Source organism: Oncorhynchus clarkii, chromosome 3, assembly GCF_045791955.1.
Source record: "Oncorhynchus clarkii lewisi isolate Uvic-CL-2024 chromosome 3, UVic_Ocla_1.0, whole genome shotgun sequence".
NCBI classification, from domain to species: Eukaryota; Metazoa; Chordata; class Actinopteri; order Salmoniformes; family Salmonidae; genus Oncorhynchus; species Oncorhynchus clarkii.
The window spans coordinates 2,925,041-2,945,855 of NC_092149.1; the positions used below are offsets into that span (position 1 = coordinate 2,925,041).

The following is a 20,815-nucleotide window of genomic DNA, read 5'->3' on the forward strand; positions in this document are numbered from 1 at the left end:
GAGGTGTACAGTCTGCCCTGTGTGTCTGAGCTGAGGTTCTTACCCACAGTCTGCCCTGTGTGTCTGAGCTGAGGTTCACAGTCTGCCCTGTGTGTCTGAGCTGAGGTTCACAGTCTGCCCTGTGTGTCTGAGCTGAGGTTCACAGTCTGCCCTGTGTGTGTCTGAGCTGAGGTTCACAGTCTGCCCTGTGTGTCTGAGCTGAGGTTCTTACCCACAGTCTGCCCTGTGTATCTGAGCTGAGGTTCACAGTCTGCCCTGTGTGTCTGAGCTGAGGTTCACAGTCTGCCCTGTGTGTCTGAGCTGAGGTTCTTACCCACAGTCTGGGGCGGGGCACCATCGACAGTCAGGGTCGGTCACCAGCCATCGTCTCAACATGAACTCCTCGTACTTCTCCATGAGGGGCTGGTCTCCCAGGATGATGCGTATGTCGTGGGGGTTGAACCGCTCAGAGCACTCTGGACAGCTGATGTTGACGCGCGACTCACTGATCTCTATTCGCAAGTACTGGCGCAGGCAATCCGCACAGGAGCGGTGGTGGCAGGTCATGATGTCCGGGAAACTGTCCCTAGAGTGACGTAGAAGGCACAGAGGGCACTCCAGCAGCTCTCGACCCCGGGAGGAAGAGGAGGAGGAGGAGGAGGACGCCCCGAGGGAGGAGGTGCAGGCAGCTCCGGCCACTGAGAAGGCAGAGTTCTTATCATTCAGCGTGAGGTCTGAGTGGATGCTGTCTATGCTGGCGATACCATCCACCCCTCCTTCTCCATGGAGCTCCATGGACTTCCTCTTGGGGTCTCGGCGCCGTCTGAACAGGTTCCCCATGGACAGACGTCTCTTCTTGGGGGCCTTCTTGACGGAGGGCAGGCTGACTGAGGAGGAGGACTGAAGGTCCCGGTCAGAGCCCATGGTTTGGTGCTTCTGGAGGTTCATCATGGCTCCAGAGGGATTCGGGGGGGACAGGGGGGCGCTGCCCAACCCCTCACATGGACAGGGTTAGGGAGGCCGGGAGAGACTGGAGGGGGGGGGGGGGGGTCAGGGGTCTAGTGGAACACAGGGTTTAAGAGGCCGGGGAGAGACTGGGGGGGGGGGGGGGGGGGGGGGGGGGGGGTCAGGGGTCTAGTGGGGAACACAGGGTTTAAGCCATGGTGGTTCTCGTCAGTCCTTTCCTGAGTCTCCGAGGATCCTTGTTCTGTCCGTCTGAGGAGAGAAGGAACAAGCTGTTATTAACAAGTATTCAAACACCATCTCCACCCCACACTACCGTCTAGTGTACCCCCCCCCCACACTACCGTCTAGTGTACCCCCCCCCCACACTACCGTCTAGTGTACCCCCCCACACTACCGTCTAGTGTACCCCCCCACACTACCGTCTAGTGTACCCCCCACACTACCGTCTAGTGTACTCCCCCACACTACCGTCTAGTGTACCTCCCCCACACTACCGTACTCCCCCACACTACCGTAATACCCCACACTACCGTCTCTCTAAGCTCCAGTGTAATATCCACACACTACATACACCTTAACCAAATACATTGAAACTCTCCACAATTCCTGACATTTAATCCTAGTAAAACAATTCCCAAAACAAATAATTTTGCACGCCCAATTTTTCAGTTTTTGATTTGTTAAAAAAGTTTGAAATATCCAATAAATGTCGTTCCACTTCATGATTGTGTCCCACTTGTCGTTGATTCTTCACAAAAAAAATACAGTTTTATATCTTTATGTTTGAAGCCTGAAATGTGGCAAAAGGTCGCAAAGTTCAAGGGGGCCGAATACTTTCGCAAGGCACTGTAACGATGGTAATTTTTGTTTCATCAGACCAGAGGACATTTCTCCAAAAAGTACGATCTTTGTCCCCATGTGCAGTTTGTCCCCGCTTGTGCAGTTGCAAACCGTAGTCTGGCTTTTTTTATGGAGGTTTTGGAGCAGTGGATTCATCCTTGCTGAGCGGCCTTTCAGATTATGTCGATATAGTATTAGTTTTACTGTGGATATCGATACTTTTGCACCGGTTTCCTCCAGCATCTTCACAAGGACCTTTGCTGTTGTTCTGGGATTGATTTGCACTTTTCGCACCAACGTACGTTCATCTCTAGGAGACAGAACGCGTCTCCTTCCTGAGTGGTATGACGGCTGCGTGGTTCCATGGTGTTTATACTTCTGTACTATTGTTTGTACAGATGAACGTGGTACCTTCAGGCGTTTGGAAATTGCTCCCAAGGATGAACCAGACTTGTGGGGGTCTACAATTGTGTTTCTGAAGTCTTGGCTGATTTCTTTTGATTTTCCCATGATGTCAAGCAGAGGCACTGAGTTTGAAGGTAGGCCATCGTTTTAAAAGACCTGTTAACTAATATCATCACTTCTATTTAGTTGGAGAAATGTCTCTGCCTTCTACACTGTGCCTTGAAATCCCGTTACCAAAAACCCACATTCCTTTAAAGACAGACAACATCTCTTTCCATGACAGACTGACCAGGTGAAGGCTGTGATCCGTTAGACGTCTCTTGTTAAATCCACTTCAAAATCAGTGTAGATGAAGAGGAAGAGACCGGTTAAAATCAGTGTATATGAAGAGGAAGAGACCGGTTAAAATCAGTGTAGATGAAGGGGAAGAGACCGGTTAAAGAAGGATTTATAAGCCTTGATACATTTGGATTGTGTATGTGTACCATTCAGAGGGAGACTGTGGAATCACCCTACAGTCCTTTACTGTGGAATCATCCTACAGTCCTTTACTGTGGAATCACCCTACAGTCCTTTACTGTGGAATCACCCTACAGTCTTTTACTGTGGAATCACCCTACAGTCTTTTACTGTGGAATCACCCTACAGTCTTTTACTGTGGAATCACCCTACAGTCCTTTACTGTGGAATTACGCTACAGTCCTTTACTGTGGAATCACCCTACAGTCCTTTACTGTGGAATTACCCTACAGTCCTTTACTGTGGAATTACCCTACAGTCCTTTACTGTGGAATTACCATACAGTCCTCTACAGAACAGCCTTCTGACAAGAGCAGCCCTCAGCTCTTCCTCCAGGATATTACTTCCTAACCCACTTCAAAAAGACCATGGTGCACTTCCTCCTTTAGGGGCTGCTCGGAAGCCTAACTACTACGGCGAAATAGCACAAGAGGATTCTCTTAAAACGAGGAGTGAGAAGGACAGCGCTTGCCAAAAGGAGGGAGAATAGAGGATATTGCATTTCAGTCAGAATATCCTGACAGCTGTACTGGTTGGTACGTGTTCTTCAGCAGGAGCAGATGTAGAGTTGTACTGTGTTATTCTGATGGGGGTTTGGGACAGGTCAACTAGCTAGCCCGTCTCCAGACAGGGTTTCAGAAGCCTCGCAGAATCAAACACTCAGCTCATCTGGACAAGAACGGAAGTCAGCAGAGAGGAGTTTATTCAAACTCCTCACACAGCTTTATTAAGACGATAAACTAGAACCAGCTGGGCACGGGCCTGAGAAAAGGTGCCTGAGAGAGTTGAGGGAGAGAGAGGTCCAACCCATACTGCTCCAGTCTTCTCCCTCAGCTCTAGTCCAACCCAGTCTTCTCCCTCAGCTCTAGTTCTGTGGTCCAACCCATTCTGCTCTCTGCTCTCAGCTCTAGCCCTGTGGTCCAACCCAGTCTGCTCTCAGTTCTAGTCCTGTGGTCCAACCCATTCTGCTCTCAGCTCTAGTCCTGTGGTCCAACCCATTCTGCTCTCAGCTCTAGTCCTGTGGTCCAACCCATTCTGCTCTCAGCTCTAGTCCTGTGGTCCAACCCAGTCTGCTCTCAGCTCTAGTCCTGTGGTCCAACCCAGTCTGCTCTCAACTGTAGTCCTGTGGTCCAACCCAGTCTGCTCTCAACTCTAGTCCAACCCAGTCTGCTCTCAGCTCTAGTCCTGTGGTCCAACCCAGTCTTCTCTCTCAGATCTAGTCCTGTGGTCCAACCCATTCTGCTCTCTCAGCTCTAGTTCTGTGGTCCAACCCATTCTGCTCTCTCAGCTCTAGTTCTGTGGTCCAACCCATTCTGCTCTCAGCTCTAGTTCTGTGGTCCAACCCATTCTGCTCTCAGCTCTAGTTCTGTGGTCCAACCCATTCTGCTCTCTAAGCTCTAGTTCTGTGGTCCAACCCATTCTGCTCTCAGCTCTAGCCCTGTGGTCCAACCCATTCTGCTCTCAGCTCTAGATAACACAGCCACAAGGAGGAACCAGAGCGTGCTGTGTTAAAGGGTTCCCACTAGATAACACAGCCACAAGGAGGAACCAGAGCCTGCTGTGTTAAAGGGTTCCCACTAGATAACACAGCCACAAGGAGGAACCAGAGCCTGCTGTGTTAAAGGGGTTCCCACTAGATAACACAGCCACAAGGAGGAACCAGAGCGTGCTGTGTTAAAGGGTTCCCACTAGATAACACAGCCACAAGGAGGAACCAGAGCCTGCTGTGTTAAAGGGGTTCCCACTAGATAACACAGCCACAAGGAGGAACCAGAGCCTGCTGTGTTAAAGGGGTTCCCACTAGATAACACAGCCACAAGGAGGAACCAGAGCCTGCTGTGTTAAAGGGTTCCCACTAGATAACACAGCCACAAGGAGGAACCAGAGCCTGCTGTGTTAAAGGGGTTCCCACTAGATAACACAGCCACAAGGAGGAACCAGAGCCTGCTGTGTTAAAGGGTTCCCACTAGATAACACAGCCACAAGGAGGAACCAGAGCCTGCTGTGTTAAAGGGGTTCCCACTAGATAACACAGCCACAAGGAGGAACCAGAGCCTGCTGTGTTAAAGGGGTTCCCACTAGATAACACAGCCACAAGGTCGACCCTGCTGCCTACCTGTTCCTGGTTTCCACACACTTCCTGTGAATGGTAGAACTGTCGCTCACCACCGCCAACACTTGGTCTGGAATGCAAATAGTTAGCCAGCGTGAGCTAGCTACCGAGCTAGCATACGAACTCTGTAGCACAGACTAGATCCTCCATATGAAAAAAAAGTGCATTGTGGGTAGTTTAGAAAACTTCCGGATATAAGTTCATGTAATAACCCGAAAACACAACTACGTTTGTACTTCTAGGTAACCAGATGGTGACTACAACTAAGTTACTAAGTCTCACCGGTGAGGAACAACTCCTGCTTCCTGCCGTTACTCTCCAGACGGCTCTGCTGCTGTGTGTTCCTGGAATCCAGTCTTAATCTGCCGCTTAAATAAACACAGGAAAATATGTTCTTCAAAACACGGACGCGTGACGCAGGAACAGCAACTAATAATGAAGCCCAGCGCGCCTCGGGAGAATGATTAGCATACTACTGCAGGACGATAAGATCTAGCATCAACAGCCAAGCGGAGAGCTCATCCCATCCACCTCCCCCCCCAGACCTCCCGTCCATCTCCCCCCCAGACCTCCCGTCCACCTCCTCCCCCAGACCTCCCGTCCACCTCCCCCCCAGACCTCCCGTCCACCTCCCCCCCCAGACCTATCGTCCACCTCCCCCCCCAGACCTATCGTCCACCTCCCCCCCCAGACCTATCGTCCACCTCCCCCCCAGACCTCCCGTCCACCTCCCCCCCCAGACCTCCCGTCCACCTCCCCCCCCAGACCTCCAATCCACCTCCCCCCCCCCAGACCTCCCCCCCAGACCTATCGTCCACCTCCCCCCCAGACCTCCCGTCCACCTCCCGTCCACCTCCTCCCCCAGACCTCCCCCCAGGCCTATCGTCCACCTCCCCCCAGACCTCCCGTCCACCTCCTCCCCCAGACCTCCCCCCAGACCTATCGTCCACCTCCCTTGATTTCTCTCCATAGAGCTCCATAAACACTTGAGAAGTCAAAAGAGCCTTCCCTGTGAAATAATGATGTGAGGGACTGGAGTCCTGACAGAGAGAACATGTCGTTCTGAGTAGGAAGTGAATTTGTTGACAGTGGCCCAAAGACATTGACTCACATTCAAAACCACACAGTGGATTACTGGACATTTAGAACGCCCAGAGAGACATTTCCCAAACCTGTTACCGCTGGTTAAATATTTACTGACCGACCGACCCTCAGATACAACAGGGAGGGTTGTCTCCTGACCGACTGACCCTCAGATACAACAGGGAGGGTTGTCTCCTGACCGACTGACCCTCAGATACAACAGGGAGGGTTGTCTCCTGACCGACTGACCCTCAGATACAACAGGGAGGGTTGTCTTCTGACCGACTGACCCTCAGATACAACAGGGAGGGTTGTCTCCTGACCGACTGATCCTCAGATACAACAGAGAGGGTTGTCTCCTGACCGACTGACCCTCAGATACAACAGGGAGGGTTGTCTCCTGACCGACTGACCCTCAGATACAACAGGGAGGGTTGTCTCCTGACCGACTGACCCTCAGATACAACAGGGAGGGTTGTCTCCTGACCGACTGACCCTCAGATACAACAGGGAGGGTTGTCTCCTGACTGACTGACCCTCAGATACAACAGGGAGGGTTGTCTCCTGACCGACCCTCAGATACAAGGAGGGTTGTCTCCTGACCGACCCTCAGATACAACAAGGAGGGTTGTCTCCTGACTGACCGACCCTCAGATACAACAGGGAGGGTTGTCTCCTGACTGACCCTCAGACACAACAGGGAGGGTTGTCTCCTGACTGACCCTCAGATACAACAGGGAGGGTTGTCTCCTGACTGACCCTCAGATACCACAGGGAGGGTTGTCTCCTGACTGACCCTCAGATACAACAGGGAGGGTTGTCTCCTGACTGACCCTCAGACACAACAGGGAGGGTTGCCTCCTGACCGACCCTCAGATACAACAAGGAGGGTTGTCTCCTGACCGACCGACCCTCAGATACAACAGGGAGGGTTGTCTTCTGACCGACTGACCCTCAGATACAACAGGGAGGGTTGTCTTCTGACCGACTGACCCTCAGATACAACAGGGAGGGTTGTCTCCTGACCGACCCTCAGACACAACAGGGAGGGTTGTCTCCTGACTGACCCTCAGATACAACAGGGAGGGTTGCCCCCTCTCTGGCGGAGGTTAGAGAGCACCTTTGCTCAGTTACCAGACAGGGCAGAGACGGAGCAGTCAGTGGTACTACTCTGTGGGTCTACATCTAGAGCCACCCCAGTGGGCTTCAACTAGACCCACAGACAGGCCCATATGTAGGGTGGTGAGAGAACCCACCACCCACAGCCAGAATGGCATGCCTTCAGCTCAGAGGCCAGTCTCTCTCAATGACATCTCAGCAAATCAAATCAAATGTATTTATATAGCCCTTCGTACATCAGCTGATGTCTCAAAGTGCTGTACAGAAACCCAGCCTAAAACCACAAACAGCAAACAATGCAGGTGTAGAAGCACTAAGATGACCATTTAGTCATCTTCTATGGTTTCTGGCAGCGTGAGACGAGGTCCAGGCTTTGACGAACACAGACCACCTCCACCTTCAGATAAATCCCTTCTAAATGAGGAGCAGGGACACTCCAGCAGCCAGATACATCGATGGACAACATAGTTGGGCCCACTAGCTCCAAACGAGTCACCAAGCTTAGACACTGAAACCAGACTGACAGGCCCACTAGCTCCAAACGAGCCATCAAGCTTAGACACTGAAACTAGACTGACAGGCCCAGTCCAGAACCACAACGATACGGCCAGGGAGACATAATGAAACCAGACTGACAGGCCCAGTCCAGAACCACAACGATACGGCCGGGGAGACATAATGAAACCAGACTGACAGACCCAGTCCAGAACCACAACGATACGGCCAGGGAGACATAATGAAACCAGACTGACAGGCCCAGTCCAGAACCACAACGACGGTGTCATAATGAAACCAGACTGACAGGCCCAGTCCAGAACCACAACGATACGGCCGGGGAGACATAATGAAACCAGACTGACAGGCCCAGTCCAGAAACACAACAACGGTGTCATAATGAAAGCACCAACATAGCCGTATCAAACAGGAGAGATTCCAGTGTAAATTGATGTCGTGTCTGTCACGATAGTCCAGGGTTATGGACCAGCAGCCCCAGCCAGGCTCAGCAACACTAAATCCTCAGAACAAACAGCAGATCACAGTCGTAACCTAACTGGAGAGAGCAAAGTGGCCACATTCTTATCATGCTCTGGTCAATTCAGCCCTTCTGCACATTCCTGTGCTGCTGTGGGGAAAGGAGTGGCACGTGGCCAGGGTATTAGTGGGAAGTGGGGACAGACAGGACAGGCAGGCCAGGGTATTAGGGTTTTAGTGGGGACAGCCAGGCCTGGGCATTAGGGTTTTAGTGGGGACAGACAGGCCATGGCATTAGGGTTTTAGTGGGGACAGACAGGCCATGGCATTAGGGTTTTAGTGGGGACAGACAGGCCATGGCATTTGGGTTTTACTGGGGACAGACATGCCATGGCATTTGGGTTTTAGTGGAGACAGACAGGACAGCCAGGCCTGGGCATTAGGGCTTTAGTGGGGACAGACAGGCCATGGTACCCCCTGTATATAGCCTCCACATTGACTCTGTACCGGTACCCCCTGTATATAGCCTCCACATTGACTCTGTACCGGTACCCCCTGTATATAGCCTCCCCATTGACTCTGTACCGGTACCCCCTGTATATAGCCTCCACATTGACTCTGTACCGTAATACCCTGTATATAGCCTCCACATTGACTCTGTACCGTAATACCCTTTATATATGATGCTTCACCGTAGGGATGGTACCAGGTTTCCTCCAGACTGTAGGAGGCATTCAGGCCAAAGAGTTCAATCTTGGTTTCATCAGACCAGAGAATCTTGTTTCTCATTTTCTCAGAGTCCTTTTGGCAAACTCCAAACAGGCATGCTGTCATGTGCCTTTTACTGAAAAGTGGCTTCCGTCTGGCCTCTCTAACATAAAGGCCTGATTGGTGGAGTGCTGCAGAGATGGTTGTCCTTCTGGAAGGTTCTCCCATCTCCACAGTGGAACTCTGGAGCTCTTCTCCCTCTATTGCTTAGTTTGGCCAGGCGACCAGCTCTAGGAAGAGTCTTGGTGGTTCCAAACACAGAGGCCACTGTGTTCTTGGGGACCTTCAATGCTGCAGAAATATTTTGGTACCCTTCCCCAGATCTCCGAGACAGGATTGTGTCGAGGCACAGCTCTACGGACACTTCCTTCGACCTCATAGCTTGGTTTTTACTCTGACATGCACTGTCAACTGTGGGACCTTATATAGACAGGTGTGTGCCTTTCCAAATCATGTCCAATCGATTGAATTTACCACAGGTGGACTCCAATCAAGTTGTAGAAACATCTCAAGGATGATCAATGGAAAACAGGACGCACCGGAGCTCAATTGAGTCTCATAGCAAAGGGTCTGAAAACGTATCTAAATAAGGTACTTCGGTTTATGTTTTATACGTTAGCAAAAATGTCTTAACCTGTTTTTGCTTTGTCATCATGGGGTATTGTGATGTCATCATGGGGTATTGTGATGTCATCATGGGGTATTGTGATGTAATCATGGGGTATTGTGATGTCATCATGGGGTATTGTGATGTCATCATGGGGTATTGTGTGTAAATTGACTTTTATTTTTATTTTATTTAATCCATTTTAGAAAAACATAACAAAATGTGGAAAAGGGGGAGGGGTCTGATTACTTTCTGAACGGACTGTAATATCAACTGCCAAGTAGCTTGTTACGTGCAGTATAACTCAGATGTACTATCTGACTGTCAGACTGTACAGTATAACTCAGATATACTATCTGACTGTCAGACTGTACAGTATAACTCAGATATACTATCTGACTGTCAGACTGTACAGTATAACTCAGATATACTATCTGACTGTCAGACTGTACAGTATAACTCAGATATACTATCTGACTGTATTATCAGAATTACTGAAGGACGTGGACACCTGCCAAGTAGTCCTCTCCCCTCCCCTCCCTCTCCCCTCCCCGGCTGTAAAGGAGAGGAAATGAGGTAAGCACCCAGGCATCCATGGCCCTGGTCCGCTGGGGAAGAATGTAAGAGGGGGAGAAACAGAGGGATGAGGAGAGGAACGAGGGAGGGAGAGGTAAACTTGACTGATCCCGCAAAGAAACGCGCCTTCCGCAAAGAAACGCTCCTCCCGCAAAGAAACGCGCCTCCCGCAAAGAAACGCTCCTCCCGCAAAGAAACGCTCCTCCCGCAAAGAAACGCTCCTCCCGCAAAGAAACGCACCTTCCGCAAAGAAACGCGCCTTCCGTAAAGTCAGGGACAGCCAGAGACGCAGGATAAACACACAGCTAACAGCTCCTATAAATTGTGTCATGCAGATCAGGCCAGGGGGAACCCCCGAACTACTCAACCCCACCCAAGCTGTTAAAAATAACCCTCAGTAAAAGACAGATAAGTCAATGTGGGAAAAGTAACCCCCCCCCCCCCCCAAAAAAAAAAAATACAGACCAGCAGCTCAAATGCCCACACACTGAGAACTCATGTCACAGACAGTAGGCCTCATCATATCACAGACAGTAGGCCTCATCATATCACAGACAGTAGGCCTCATCATATCACAGACAGTAGGCCTCATCATATCACAGACAGTAGGCCTCATCTTTACACTGAGGCACATTTGAGCAGGCGTACGTTGACGTGCCAAGGCCTTTAGGTTATCCCTTGAAGCTGACACCTGTTCCAGAGGATCTGTAAGGCCGGAGGAAGAGAGCCTTCAGAAGTACCACGAGTTGGACAGCAGAGTGAAGGAAAAGCAGCCAACAAGTGCTCAGCATATGTGGGAACTCCTTCAAGACTGTTGGAAAAGCATTCCAGGTGAAGCTGGTTGAGAGAATGCCAAGAATGTGCAAAGCTGCCATCAAGGCAAAATGTGGCTACTTTGAAGAATATAAAATACATTGATTTGTTACACACTTTTTTGGTTACTACATTATTCCATGTGTTATTTCATAGTTTTGATGTCTTCATTATTATTCTACAATGTAGAAAATAGTAAAAATAAAGAAAAACCCTTGAGTGAGTAGGTGTTCTAGAACCCTGGAATGAGTAGGTGTTCTAGAACCCTGGAATGAGTAGGTGTCCATAACTATAAAAAATAAAAATCCGATTTTTGACCCATATCACCCAGCCCTAGATTAGGTTCTGTTTGGCCCAGACTATATCACCCAGCCCTAGATTAGGTTCTGTTTGGCCCAGACTATACCACCCAGCCCTAGATTAGGTTCTGTTTGGCCCAGACTATATCACCCAGCCCTAGATTAGGTTCTGTTTGGCCCAGACTATATCACCCAGCCCTAGATTAGGTTCTGTTTGGCCCAGACTATATCACCCAGCCCTAGATTAGATTCTGTTTGGCCCAGACTATATCACCCAGCCCTAGATTAAGTTCTGTTTGGCCCAGGCTATATCACCCAGCCCTAGATTAGGTTCTGTTTGGCCCAGACTATATCACCCAGCCCTAGATTAGGTTCTGTTTGGCCCAGACTATATCACCCAGCCCTAGATTAGGTTCTGTTTGGCCCAGACTATATCACCCAGCCCTAGATTAGGTTCTGTTTGGCCCAGACTATATCACCCAGCCCTAGATTAGATTCTGTTTGGCCCAGACTATATCACCCAGCCCTAGATTAAGTTCTGTTTGGCCCAGACTATATCACCCAGCCCTAGATTAGGTTCTGTTTGGCCCAGACTATATCACCCAGCCCTAGATTAGGTTCTGTTTGGCCCAGACTATACCACCCAGCCCTAGATTAGGTTCTGTTTGGCCCAGACTATATCACCCAGCCCTAGATTAGGTTCTGTTCCCCTGTTTGGTCCAGTCCTGGAAAAAGAGACCTTAAACCCTGCCAGAACTATCTTCAACCCTCGTCTCTCTGCCAGTTGTTAAATAGCTCAAAATAGGCTCAATGTTGTTGCTTCTATAGTGAGAGAGCCACAATATGGAGGTAATATGGTCCTCTGTAAACAGCAGTCTGAATCCCCATCATTACCATGCCTGTTCAGGAATATCTCTGCCTTACAGGTCACAACATTTTCAAGGTGGCCCAATGTTACAGATTTAAAAAGGAGAGCACTTCTCGGGCCAACTTGGCCTCTATAATAAGATTTGGTAATATTTCCCAGACACCACCGCTCTCATCCTGCTCTCAGCAGGCCCACAGCTGTACCCAGATAGCTGCTTGGATCGCTCACTTTACAGTTCAGTGGAACACCCACCTTGAAATCCACTACAAACAATCTGTCAACAACGATATATTAGCCTGGGAAACAGAGTACTGCACTGTGAGGTCCACGGTTTAGGTTAGGACGAGACAACGATATATTAGCCTGGGAAACAGAGTACTGCACTGTGAGGTCCACGGTTTAGGTTAGGACAAGACAACGATACATTAGCCTGGGAACCAGAGCACTGAGGTCCACGGTTTAGGTTAGGACGAGACAACGATACATTAGCCTGGGAACCAGAGCACTGAGGTCCACGGTTTAGGTTAGGACGAGACAACGATACATTAGCCTGGGAAACAGAGTACTGCACTGAGGTCCACGGTTTAGGTTAGGACAAGGGCTGGAGTAAATCAAGTAGGGAAATAAAAGTTAACAGGAAATTGAATTTCAAATGATTTCCTCAATTGTATTCAAATGAAATGGGACCAGGGTTGAGAAACAGAGTGGATGAAGCCTGGCTTGTGTCTCAGAGTAACATTGTGTTCTGCGGGGCAGTAATATAGCGGAATCCGAACATGGAAACCTCTAATACACAGATCTCTGCTCAACATAGAACCACAAGGTTATCGGTCTCTCTGGTAGAGCCTCTGGTAGAGCCTCTGGTAGAGCCTCTGGTAGAGCCTCTGGTAGAGCCTCTGGTAGAGCCTCTGGTAGAGCCGAACAGAACAATGTGGACTACAAAATACAAAGTTGTCAGTGTGTCTTTGCCAAGCAACGTATAAAAAGGATGGTTGAAATGAAAACTGAGATGATTATTCGCATTAAAATATAAATCCATGTAGGCTAGAGGCCTCTTTCACAAATCACACTACAACTGATTCCAGAGGTCGACCCAAAACAACACGTCGAGGTCGAAAGAGAGGGTGCCGGAGCGGTCTTCTAGTGAGGCTTTGGAGGCACGCACACCACCCACCGCTTCCCAGTATATTACTCGCTAATGTCCAGTCGCTAGTTTTAAAAAAGTAAACGAAATCAGGACAAGAGTTGCTTAACAAAGTCATATCCTGAATTGTAACATACTCTCTTTCACGGAGACGTGGCTAGCTGGGGACATGCTGTCGGAGTCTGTACAGCCAATGGGGTTTTCAGTGCATCGCGCCGACAGGAACAAACAGCTCTCCGGTAAGAAGAAGGGGGGTGGGGTGTATGTTTTATGATTAACGACTCATGGGGTAAGTGTAACAACATACAATAACTCAAGTCCTTTTTGTTCACCTGACCTAGAATTCCTCACAATAAAATGCAGTGTATCATCTCCGAAGAGAACTCTCCTCGGTTATAGTTACAGCCGTGAATATACTAGACTCTATGCAAACAGGAAACCATATATCCTGAGTATGTATTTATTGTAGCGGATTTTAACAAAGCTAATTTGAGAACAAGGGTACCTAAATTCTATCAGCATATCGATTGCAGTACATGAGCGAGTAACACGCTCGACCACTGTTCCTCTAACGTCCGCGATGCATACAACGCCCTTCTCCCGCCCTCCTTTTGGAAAATCTGACCATGACTCCATCTTGTTGCTCTCCTCCTATAGGCAGAAACTGAAACAGGATGCGCCCGTGCTTAGGTCGACCCAACGATGGTCTGACCAAATCGGATTCCGCGCGTCAAGATTGTTTTGATCACGTGGACTGGGATATGTTCCGGGTAGCCTCAGACAATAACATCAACGTAATCGCTGACTCGGTGAGTGAGTTTATAAGGAAGTGTATAGGAGACATTGTACCCACTGTGACTTAAAACCTTCCCTAACCAGAAACTGTGGATTGATGGCAGCATTCACGCACAACTGGAGAGCACGTACCACCGCATTTAATCATGGCAAGGCGACTGTAAACATGGCCGACTACAAACAGCGTAGTTATTCCCTCCGTAAGGCAATCGAACAAGCAAAACGTCACTCTGGAGAAAGTAAAGTCACAATTACAGACCACATCTCCGTGCCGGGGCGGGGAGGGACCTCTCTACTACAGACCACGTCACCGTGCCCTCTACTACAGACCACGTCACCGTGCCGGGGAGGGGAGGGACCTCTCTACTACAGACCACGTCACCGTGCCGGAGAGGGGAGGGACCCCTCTACTACAGACCACGTCACCGTGCCGGAGAGGGGAGGGACCTCTACCACAGACCACGTCACCGTGCCGGGGAGGGACCCCTCTACTACAGACCACGTCACCGTGCCAGGGAGGGGAGGGACCTCTACTACAGACCACGTCACCGTGCCGGGAAGGGGAGGGACCTCTACTACAGACCACGTCACCGTGCCGGGGAGGGGAGGGACCCCTCTACTACAGACCACGTCACCGTGCCGGGGAGCAGGACCTCGTGCTGAGAGAGTGGACTTAAGCTATGCAATATGAGAAGGGTAGTAATATTTGGGTGAATGTAGTGGCTTCAATTCAATTCAAATCATTTCATTCTCTTTCCTTCATTTGTTCTTTTGACAGGATGCCATCTCTGCCCCCTTGAAAAGCTAGACCAGCTGGCCTTTCAAAACAACAAACATTCATTCTAATTTAGCTCCAGTGCCACCAGCCTAAGTCAGCCAGTCATTCAGCCAGCCAGCCAGCCAGCCAGCCAGTCATTCAGCCAGCCAGCCAGCCAGCCAGTCATTTAGCCAGTCAGCCAGTCATTCAGCCAGCCAACCAGCCAGTCATTCAGCCAGCCAGCCAACCAGTCAGTCAGTCAGTCATTCAGTCAGCCAGCCAGCCAGCCAGTCATTCAGTCAGCCAGCCAGCCAGTCATTCAGTCAGCCAGCCAGCCAGCCAGTCATTCAGTCAGCCAGCCAGCCATTCAGTCAGCCAGCCAGCCAGCCAGTCATTCAGTCAGTCAGCCAGCCAGCCAGCCAGTCATTCAGCCAGCCAGCCAGCCAGCCAGTCATTCAGCCAGCCAGTCAGCCAGCCAGCCAGCCAGTCATTCAGCCAGCCAGTCAGCCAACCAGCCAGTCATTCAGCCAGCCAGCCAACCAGTCAGCCAGCCAGCCAGTCATTCAGTCAGCCAGCCAGCCACTCACAGGACAACTTTTCAGCTGCCAAACTAACACATGGTGGATGTTTTCATCCACAGCCCAAGGGAAGCAGGCAGGGCAGGCCGACCCTGAACCACACTGACAGGCAGGGACAAGGGTCGGGGCAGGCCACGTTATTACCCGGTACTCCCTGTATATAGCCACGTTATTACCTGGTACTCCCTGTATATAGCCACGTTATCACCTGGTACTCCCTGTATATAGCCACGTTATCACCTGGTACTCCCTGTATATAGCCACGTTATTACCTGGTACTCCCTGTATATAGCCACGTTATTACCTGGTACTTCCTGTATATAGCCACGTTATTATCTGGTACTTCCTGTATATAGCCACGTTATTACCTGGTACTTCCTGTATATAGCCACGTTATTTTTATTCGTTATTCACGGTGTCACTATTTCCATTTTCTCTTGATGGAAATGGACCCGTAAGCAAAGAGTGGACCCGTAGAGTTTACACCTGTTGTTTACACCTGTTGTTTACACCTGTTGTTTACAGGTGAAGCATGTGAAAAATACAATGTGAGTTGATTAGAAATAGCAGCCCTGTAACCAGGCAGGCAGTGCTGTGCCTGGACACATTTAGAGCGGTTTAACAGCAGACAGATAAACTAGCAGCAGCTTGGCCCCTAGCAGGCCTATATAAAGAACCTGTTTAATCTCAACACATCCCGGCTAGGATTTTACACACTGGGCCTCTGATGCCCTGCCCTGCCCTCTGACGCCCCGCCCTGCCCTCTGACGCCCACGCCCTGCCCTCTGACGCCCACGCCCTGCCCTCTGACGCCCACGCCCTGCCCTCTGACGCCCACGCCCTGCGACAATTAATTGCCTACCGTCTGTAAGCTGTTAGTGTCTTAATGACCGTTCCACAGGTGCATGTTCATTAATTGTTTATGGTTCATTGAACAAGCATGGTAAAACAGTGTTATAACCCTTTACAATGAAGATCTGTGAAGTTATTTGGATTTTTACGAATTATCTTTGAAAGACAGGGTCCTGAAAAAAGGACGTTTATTTATTTATTTTTTTGCCGAGTTTACTTTTGAAGCTCATCTCCTGAAGAACCTCTCCCTTTCCTTCTGTCACCACACTACCGAGGCTGTGGGACAGCCAAGTCATCATGTAGTGGAACAGGCTCGAACCCTCAGCCTTCTGGTCCCAAGCCCAGCGAGCCAGCAACTGTGCCACAACAACAACAAAAAAAAACACATTTATAAAGAGAGAGTGGATATCCACATTTATAAACCTGGGTTGTTACACAACTCCCTCCTTTCACAAGGACAGTTTTACAGCGCCTCTTAAGGGCTCTCCACAGTGATTTCACAATCTGCGCAAATCGGCACTACGGAGCGCCATTCGCCTCGCGTTACAAAAATTCTGTCACACAAAAGTACATAGGCAGGTGGGCGGCGCCCGTACCGATCGCTTCATAACCACAAAACTGTGGTTATACGCTATACATACAAAAGTGTGTGGACACCCCTTCAAATTAGTAGAGTCGGCTATTTGGCCTTACTGAAGAGTTCAGTGACTTTCAACGTGCCCCCTTCCCAATAAGACACAGGGTGCCCCCTTCCCAATAAGACACAGGGTGCCCCCTTCCCAATAAGACACAGGGTGCCCCCTTCCCAATAAGACACAGGGTGCCCCCTTCCCAATAAGACACAGGGTGCCCCCTTCCCAATAAGACACAGGGTGCCCCCTTCCCAATAAGACACAGGGTGCCCCCTTCCCAATAAGACACAGGGTGCCCCCTTCCCAATAAGACACAGGGTGCCCCCTTCCCAATAAGACACAGGGTGCCACCTTCCCAATAAGACACAGGGTGCCACCTTCCCAATAAGACACAGGGTGCCACCTTCCCAATAAGACAGTTCATCACATTTCTGCGCCGGTCAACTGTAAGTGCTGTTATTCTGAACGTGGAAAAAGTCAACGACTCAACCGCAAAAGTGGAAGGCCACACAAGCTCACAGAACGGGACCGCAGAGTGGTAGGCCACACAAGCTCACAGAACGGGACCGCAGAGTGGTAGGCCACACAAGCTCACAGAACAGGACCGCAGAGTGGTAGGCCACACAAGCTCACAGAACGGGACCGCAGAGTGGTAGGCCACACAAGCTCACAGAACGGGACAGGAGAGTGGTAGGACACACAAGCTCACAGAACGGGACAGGAGAGTGGTAGGCCACACAAGCTCACAGAACGGGACCGCAGAGTGGTAGGCCACACAAGCTCACAGAACGGGACCGCAGAGTGGTAGGCCACACAAGCTCACAGAACGGGACAGGAGAGTGGTAGGCCACACAAGCTCACAGAACGGGACCGCAGGGTGCGGAAGCCTGTAAAGTGTGTCCTCAGTTGCAACATTCCCTACAGAGTTCCAAACTGTCTCTGGAAGCAAAGTCGGGACAATAACTATTTGTCGAGAGCTTCAGTGAAATGGTTTCCATGGCGAAGCAACTTAAGATCATCATGACGCCAAGCGTCGGCTGGATTGGTGTAAAACTCACCGTCATTGGACTCTGGAGAAGTGAAAAAGCGTTCTTTGGAGCGATGAATCACGCTTCACCATCTGGCAGTCCGACGAACAAATCTGGGTTTGACAGATGTCAGTAGAACGCTACCTGCCCCAATGCATAGCGCCAACTGTAAAGTTTGGTGGGGGTGGAATAATGGTCTGGGGCTGTTTTTCATGGTTCAGGCCCCTTAGTTCCAGTGAAGGGAAATCTTAACGCTACAGCATACACTGACATTCTAGACGATTCTGTGCTTCCAACTTTGTGGCAAAAGTTTAGGGAAGGCCCTTTCCTGTTTCAGCATGACAATGTCCCATGAACAAAGCGAGGTCCATACAGAAATGGTTTGTCGAGAACAGTGTGGAAGAACTTGATTGGCCTGCACCGAGCCCTGACCTCAACCCCATCCAACACCTTTGGGATGAATTGTAACGCAGACTGCGAGCCAGGCCTAATTGCCCAACATCAGTGCCCAACCTCACTAATGCTCTTGTGGCTTAATGGAAACAAGTCCCTGCAGCACACAGCAATGTTCCAACATCTAGTGGAAAGCAACTCCAAATTAATGCCCATGATTTTGGAATATGATGTTCGACGAGCAGGTGTCCACATACTTTTGGCTATGTAGTTTACTTAGCATCTATGAATGGGTTAGATCCCACCCACATGAGGGCTAAAGAGAGCATAGCGGAATACAAGTACTAGTTAAAACATAATGTTACAGGGACGCGCTCACCGGCCCAAAAAAAACACACGGTAGTTAGTTGATGCAACCGTCCGTTCACGTCCGACACCGAAGTAATGAAACAGGCAGGTTTGTGAGGCTCGAACCCTCAACCTTCTGGTCCTGAGCCCAGCGCGTCATCAACAGTACCACACAAAAAAACATACCGGCACTTAAAGTCGATACAATTACAACAATTATTACCTGGGCGCTGGACACTGTTTCTCCCAAATAAAAATTCCAGATAGCACAGAAAAATATTTAGGAGCATATGCCCCCTCAAAATGGTAGCACAGTAGAGTCATGTCAATAGCTTGTTGGATAACAATTTAAATCCACCGTCTGACCAAACAAACATGGATATAACTAACCCCAATTAAGATACAAATAGGGTATTGATTGTGTTACATATCTGTAAAATGGAAACAGTGTCGCTACAAGAGGCAGACAGAGGAGAATCGGCCAGATGGATGTTTAGCTAGCTAGCTAACAACTGTATGGACTGTTCAGAAAGGAAAGACAGGAAAAATCACCTTCAAGTGTTGTTAACGTACCGTTTAACAACTGTAATGCCGTCTGTCCTGGTCAAATGTCAACAAAACATTATTTCTCTTCAACATGCCCACCCCCCTCGAGAAATCCTTCTTTAATCTACTTTTCCGTCGCGTCCCACCTTCTTCCGTTCAGAGCTGATCAAAAGACGGGTCGAGTTCTCGTCCAAACAGAAAGTTCACACCTTCTCGCGAGATCTCGACCAAGTCAACGTAAGTCTGGAGTTTGGCTCGACATTATGTTAACTTTGATATGAAAAATAAGTAATACCCTTACATCAATCATGAAAAGTCCCAAACTTTGAAACAGTCATGGTCCTTTTTAAATACATACAGTGATACTTTAATTTACACAGAACGATCATCAAGGACTACTGTAAGTTACTGTTACAGTCCACAAAAGAGTACTTTCATTGCACCTACCATCATGATTTACATTATTCACATGCTTCTCATAACTGTCAAGAGTTGAGAGATGCTTTCGGAAAACTTTCAGGCTTCAAGGAATTTGGTTGTCCATGTTACAGACATAAATCTGACAGGCCTGTCTATCAGAAGGGCCAACATATCCAGGAGTTAAAACTGGAGAGTAGAGAGAGGACTTGACTTGCAGCACAGTCCGTCTTTATAATAACTGACCTGGAATCAACAGAGTTTACTGTTGATGAGTTTTCTAGCTGAAAGTAAAAATGTAGTATTTTATTAGGATCTCCATTCGCTAAAATATCAATACACACTTTTTATACATTTATGCCTTCATGTGTTCCATGTATCAGGTAACTCATTATAACGGCAACACTGCAGACATTCCTTTTTCCCCTTTGCTCTACTGTTACCACTGCTTTGTCTAAACAGGTCCTGATATCCTGGACTCACAGCGCCAGTTGTTCTGTAAACACCAGAAAGAATATCAGTCTCACCTTTGATCCATAAAAACTGGAATACTCACAAAGCAGAGCAGTATATATTTAAGCAATAAGGCCCAAGGAGGTGTGGTAAAGCGGAGTGCTTAGGTACGACGCAACGCCGAGTGCCTGGACACAGGCCTTTAGCCGTGGTATATTGGCCATATATCACAAACCCGCGAGGTGGGCGCCGATGACGTAGATGTCGATTAAGGCAGCCCCCCAGCTCTCCGATTCAGAGGGGTTGGGTTAAATGTGGAAGACACATTTCAGTTGAATGCATTCAGGTGAACAATTGACAAGGTATTCCTTATTCCCTTATTGCTATTGTAAACTGGTTACCGACGTAATTAGAGCAGGAAATATAAATGTTTTGTCATACCCGTGTTATACGGTCTGATATACCACAGCTGTCAGCCAATCAATATTCAGGGCTCGAACCACCCAGTTTATAATTAAGGGCTGTGTCCAGGCACTCGGCGTTGCGTCGTGCGTAAGAACAGCCCTCACCCGTGGTATATTGTCAATATGGAAAACAGAAAGGAAAACACTGCACACTGCTGCTCGCGCTCCCAGGTGATATTTATTTATAACAACGTTTCCACCCCTAGGTCTTCATCAGGCATCCATATCCCATTGGCCTCGTTGCTTAAATATACAGGTATACAAAACATTAGGAACACCTGCTCTTTCCATGACATAGACTGATCAGGTGACTCCAGGTGAAAGCTATGATCCCTTATTGATGTCACTTGTTAAATCAAATCGAATCAAATGTATTTATATAGCCCTTCTTACATCAGCTGATATCTCAAAGTGCTGTACAGAAACCCAGCCTAAAAACCCAAACAGGAAGCAATGCAGGTGTAGAAGCACAGTGGCTAGG

The 20,815-nt window shown here is 49.1% G+C and overlaps 1 protein-coding gene across 2 annotated transcripts in view; it reads right to left on the reverse strand.

The window, feature by feature from the left end:
* Positions 1-19,162, reverse strand: part of LOC139386563 (E3 ubiquitin-protein ligase RNF19A-like) — a 72,965-nt gene extending 53,803 nt beyond the window's left edge. The window contains exons 1-2 of one of the 2 annotated variants that reach the window (XM_071132226.1): positions 19,028-19,162; positions 314-1,194 (exon numbers count right to left, since the gene is read on the reverse strand). In XM_071132226.1, the coding sequence (XP_070988327.1) occupies positions 314-930 (617 nt within the window). In that variant the 5' untranslated portion in view covers positions 931-1,194; positions 19,028-19,162. Of the gene's footprint in view, positions 1-313; positions 1,195-19,027 lie in introns of those variants that run through there. The other variant, XM_071132219.1, reaches the window with a different exon arrangement.
* Between the last annotated feature and the right edge of the window lie 1,653 nt (positions 19,163-20,815).